The sequence below is a fragment of the Drosophila miranda genome (assembly GCF_003369915.1).
Source record: "Drosophila miranda strain MSH22 chromosome Y unlocalized genomic scaffold, D.miranda_PacBio2.1 Contig_Y1_pilon, whole genome shotgun sequence".
Lineage (NCBI taxonomy): Eukaryota > Metazoa > Arthropoda > Insecta > Diptera > Drosophilidae > Drosophila > Drosophila miranda.
This window is the reverse complement of record NW_022881603.1, coordinates 13015771-13020512: the sequence shown is the minus strand read 5'-3', so window position 1 is coordinate 13020512 and position 4742 is coordinate 13015771. Positions and strand designations below refer to the sequence as shown.

The 4742-nt window shown below is 43.4% G+C and overlaps 1 protein-coding gene across 2 annotated transcripts; it reads right to left on the bottom strand.

The window, feature by feature from the left end:
• LOC117189413 lies at positions 1 to 4309 on the bottom strand. Of its 2 annotated transcripts, XR_004473396.1 has the most exons (3): positions 4216 to 4309; positions 3759 to 4170; positions 1 to 799 (listed from the first exon to the last, which is right to left on the bottom strand). XR_004473396.1 is itself a non-coding variant. In XM_033394540.1 (2 exons), exon 2 carries the CDS (start codon positions 3707 to 3709, stop codon positions 2684 to 2686), a length of 1026 nt encoding a protein of 341 aa, XP_033250431.1. In that variant the 5' UTR covers positions 3710 to 4170; positions 4216 to 4309; the 3' UTR covers positions 1517 to 2683. The 2 variants fall into 2 exon arrangements, 1 of the variants encoding a protein (XP_033250431.1); XM_033394540.1 differs by lacking the exon at positions 1 to 799 and having other exon boundaries at positions 1517 to 4170.
• Positions 4310 to 4742: the final 433 nt, after the last annotated feature.

Here is a 4742-nt window from a genome sequence, read left to right as displayed (position 1 = left end):
TCTGAAGACATCTCATTGATTGATAACGTAAACTTGCTTCTTAGTTCCAGTTCCGTGTCACCAACGTCTGAAGTTCCTAGATTCCATTGACTTGCGTCCTCTTGAAGGAATTGAGGGCCTCTCAACCAGGAGGTTTCTCGAGTTCCAGATCTGAGTTTGGTGCCAAAGTCTGCCGGGTTATCCTTAGTAGGCACCCAATGCCAATCTTCCATTCTTGTGGCTTCAAGTATCTCGTCAATTCTGTGTCCTACATATGGCTTATATTTTCTGTGATCTGATTTAATCCATGCTAAGACAGTCTTGGAGTCGGACCACATGTGGACACAATTGGGGTTGACGTCGTGACCCTCAAGAATACCTTTCCTGAGACGAGTTCCTAGCACTGCCGCCTGTAGCTCGAGCCTGGGTATGGTTGATAGTTTCATTGGGACACACTTGGTCTTTCCCATTATAAATGCGGACTTCCATCCAGATTTCGTACGTATGCGCCAGTATCCAAATGCTGCATAAGCTGACTCACTCGCATCGCAAAATATGTGTAGTTCAATTGGATCCCCAAAGAACTCTTCAGCGTAACATCGGGGTATCCTTATCTTGCATGCTTGGCTTAGGCTGCGCAACCAACATTTCCATTGCTTTATATCGTCGCCCTCAATTGGCTGGTCCCACTCTGTTCGCTTTTGCCATATTGACTGCAGAAGCAGTTTAGCGATCAGGGAATATTCGGCTAGAATTCCAAATGGGTCAAAAACAGACATAACCACTCGCAATACTTCTCGCTTAGACGGTATTCTTGATTCTGAAAAGATTGATGCGTCAATTTTGTTAAACGAAAGTGAGAACCCAAATTCGTCGCTGCGTGTACACCAGTACATTCCCAGGACCTTTTGATAATGCGAAGATTCATCCCTATCAAGAGTTATGGGTTCAGCTACTTGTTCGTTACCAAAAACCTTGTTGAAGAATTTCGAATTGGACACAAACTTTCTCAGTTCGAATCCTCCCTTTTTGTGAATGTCAACTATCTCCTTCACGACTCTCACAGCCGATTCATCGGATGAAAAACAATGCACCAACTCGTCCACATAATGGTTTTTAATAATGGCATTCACCGCATCTGGATACGATTCCTTAAATTCAAGTGCGTTTCTATTTTTCACATATTGAGCAGAGGCCGGTGAACATTTGGCTCCAAAGGTCATGACCTGCATTTCATACTCCTTCATCTCGTCGCCTGGATTCTTCCTCCATAGTATGCGTTGGGCACATCGATCCTCCTTTCGTATTATGACTTGGTGGAACATTTCTGATATGTCAGCACAGACTCCAATCGGTTTCTGTCTGAACCTCATAAGAATGTCCGTTAGGGATTGATCCCCGTCGGGGCCAGTCATGAGCATGGAGTTTAACGACACTCCATCGACTTCTGCAGCCGCGTCGAAAACAATTCTCAACTTGCCGGGCTTGTTAGGATTTAAGACCCCAAAATGAGGCAGGAACCATTCTTTTTTCTTGTCCACTTCCAGTTCATTGCTTGTGATATGCCGAATGTATGACTTTTCTTCGTATGCTTCCATCAGGTCGCAGTATTTTTTGTAGTACTCTGGATCATGTATAAATTTTCTTTCCAAAGACAATTGTCTCTTTATTGCCATTTTCTTGCTGTCAGGCAAGACGACGTCATCCACTTTCCATAGTAATCCCGTTTCAAAACGGTCACCAATACGTTTTGTCGTGGTTGATAGCAATCGGTTCGATCTCTCAGTTTCTCGACCTTCTACGTGGTTTTTCACAATCCGCACATTCATTTCCGAATTCGTGATGTAGTCTCGCACCAACTGTTCAATGTGCTCGTCATTGTGTTTAACCAGATGTACGGCCTTTACATTACTCATGGGTCCTGATTCTCCGCGACATTTTCCATACGCAACCCATCCCAGATTGGTTAATGCAATGGCTGGCCCAACGTATCCCATAGATCTCATTTGCTTTGGAGCTATCAAATGTAGGTTATCTAGTCCGATTAGTATTTCAGGTCTAGCATTTCTATAGCCTTTCACAGGAATACTCTTTATGTGTGGGTATTGCGAACTTAGCTCAGACATGTTTACGGATTGCTTCGGCAGCCGTAAATCCTTAATAGTCCTTACTCCGTTTAGTGCATAGACCTTGCCTCCACGTTCATCAGATATTCCAATATTAAATCGGCTGACCAATTCCGTTGATGTCTTTTCTCCAAATCATTGCAATGTCAGACTTTCTTTGGGCCCATGTAATCCTAACTCGTCTGCCAGGCTTTCATTTATAAGGGTTACTGCAGAACCTTCATCAAAAAAGGCGTGGCATCTCACTATTTTATTTTTAGCATGAAGATTAACAGGCAATATCTTAAACAAAATCATTGAGCTTGCCTCATGCGTTGCTGTTCCTGTGAACTTTACTTCCTCGCCTGGTTGATTAACTGATTCTGCATGGAGCAAACGGTGAATGAGTTTGGCACATCCATCAAGTCCACATTGGTGATGTCGTCTACATTTTTGACTACGATGGCCGTACTTTAGGCAATTGAAGCATAATTTTCTTTCCCTTACATGCTGCCATTTTTTTTCAAGTTCTAACTGGGCAAATGAGTTACAGTTTTCCAAGTCGTGTTTCCCATTGCAGGCGGAGCACGCCTTCATGGTTACAAGTCCGATGTCGTTTGCATGGAATGTCTCGACTTTTCCTTCTTTGGCTTGAACGTCGCCTGATCGTCAACCAATCCTGCGTCTTGCACTTCTTCGGCCAATCCCTGAAGCCATAGACTTAAATGACTGATCGATTTTTCATCTTCTAGTTGCTTGGAATGGCGTGCCCACTCCAGTCTCTGTTGCACTGGCAACTTTAAGATTAACTCCTCCATTAATGTTGGGTTTTTTAACTGCTGATGTGCGTTAGCTGCTTCTAAGAATGAAGCCAAGTTTTGTACCTTCATTTTGAACTCTACTAATTGTTCCAATCTCCCTTCGCGAATGCTCGGAAATTCTCTAACGCGACTAATCTGGCTTTTTACGAGTTTCTCCGGTCTACCAAAATTTTGTTTAAGGGTTTTTAAAATATTTGAAACGTTAGAACTGTGAATAAGCAAACATTCAACGGTCTCCCTAGCCTTGCCCTTTATTGCCTTTTGGAGGCGTAACAAATTTTGCCTGTCACTGTATCCGTACTCTGCAGTGGTCATAGTGAAAGCTTCGTTGAACATTGGCCACTCTTCGGGAGCACCATTAAACTCCGGTAGATCGTACAATTTTCTTTGCGTTTCCTGAGAAGGAACCGGTTGCCTTGGTGATGAGACTGCGTCTGATATCACTGAGGGCTCAGCCGTGGTTGATTGTGGTCCTGGCTCGCCAGTTGTCTTTCCACTAATACCAAGGGATCGCAGAAGTATATTAGTTTTTTCCATTTGAATTTGATTCATCCGCAGAACTTCCATTTGGAACTGCTGCATTTGCATTGCATTGGCCCGCTGACTTTCTTGCATTTGGCGCCACATCTCCATCATAACGTTAACAACGCCATGTGATTGGGTTTCTTTTGATGTGCCGGCCCCGGCCCCCTCCATATTTGAGGCTTCACCTTGCGCGGATTCTCTTTCCACTTTTCCCATCTCAACGTTGTCCTCGTCCATTTCATCCGTTGCCCTTAATTTGCTCATTGCTCTGGTAATCATCACCCGCAGACTAACCTTTCCCCAAATCAACAATCAAATTGGCACTTACCAAACAAACCACAATCCAGAAATTTTCACTCGATTTCATCAGCCAACTGCGCACTCAAGCCTCTAGTTGCTGGCCCGCAAGAACTTCGTTGGTTACATACATATAAATGTGCGCTTTTTTCAGCTGCCTGACGTGCGCACCCACGTTGGCCTTCGTGTTCTGCAATGTTTATTATCCACCCACGAGCTAGATGACCGTCTCCTTGTGGGTTCCGTCGCTTCTCCAATGTCCAGTATACTTCAGTGCTTGCACCACGAGTCTCTGCCCGTCTTCATACAAACTCCAAGAACTCTAGCGTCATTGGCTTCCAAGAAGCGAAATAAAAGATGTTGAGTCCAGGAACGTGAGAATTGCGGATAAAACACAATCGCTTATCTTCATAGGTACTTAGGCGTTGGTTGCGTTTTATTTCCTATTTGCAAAAGGAGGTTAATACATTTTATTCTTATATACGCACGCTTCGTCTTTTCTCCCCGCTCTTTCTTCGACTGCTCAAACTAATGTGACCTTCTTGTCTTTTCATAGTGTGGCCATTTTTCTTCTCTCTTTTTTCTTTAGGTAGGGTATCTGTGCCCTTGCTTAAAACTAAGTTTATACAAGCTAATTTTTCTCGACAACAAGAATTATAAAAGGAAAGAGCGAGAGAGTGGGAGGCCAAGGTAAGCTTTGGCAAACGTTTCCTCTAGGTACATTTTTCCTACATTTTCCAGATAATAATACCGAAATTGGTATTTTATGAAAATTAACGCTTCGGGGTAGCTCTTCTGGCTCCTCCCTGAGCCATCGGCTCTCGGATCAGCGATTGTGTTTTATCCGCAATTCTCACGTTCCTGGACTCAACAATTATATTTTCTAATCTGCATTGGAGAACATTTTCTAGAAGATTATAAATAAATTACGTTGCAGAGTGAGAAAAAGAGAGGGAGAGAGATGGACATTTTGCAAGTTTTTCGGCATTTAAGCTTTTGGAATTTTCCTTTGTCG

Excerpts from the sequence above, each read along its gene's own strand:
- LOC117189413 (XM_033394540.1), bottom strand. The coding sequence starts at position 3,709 with ATGATTACCAGAGCAATGAGCAAATTAAGGGCAACGGATGAAATGGAC.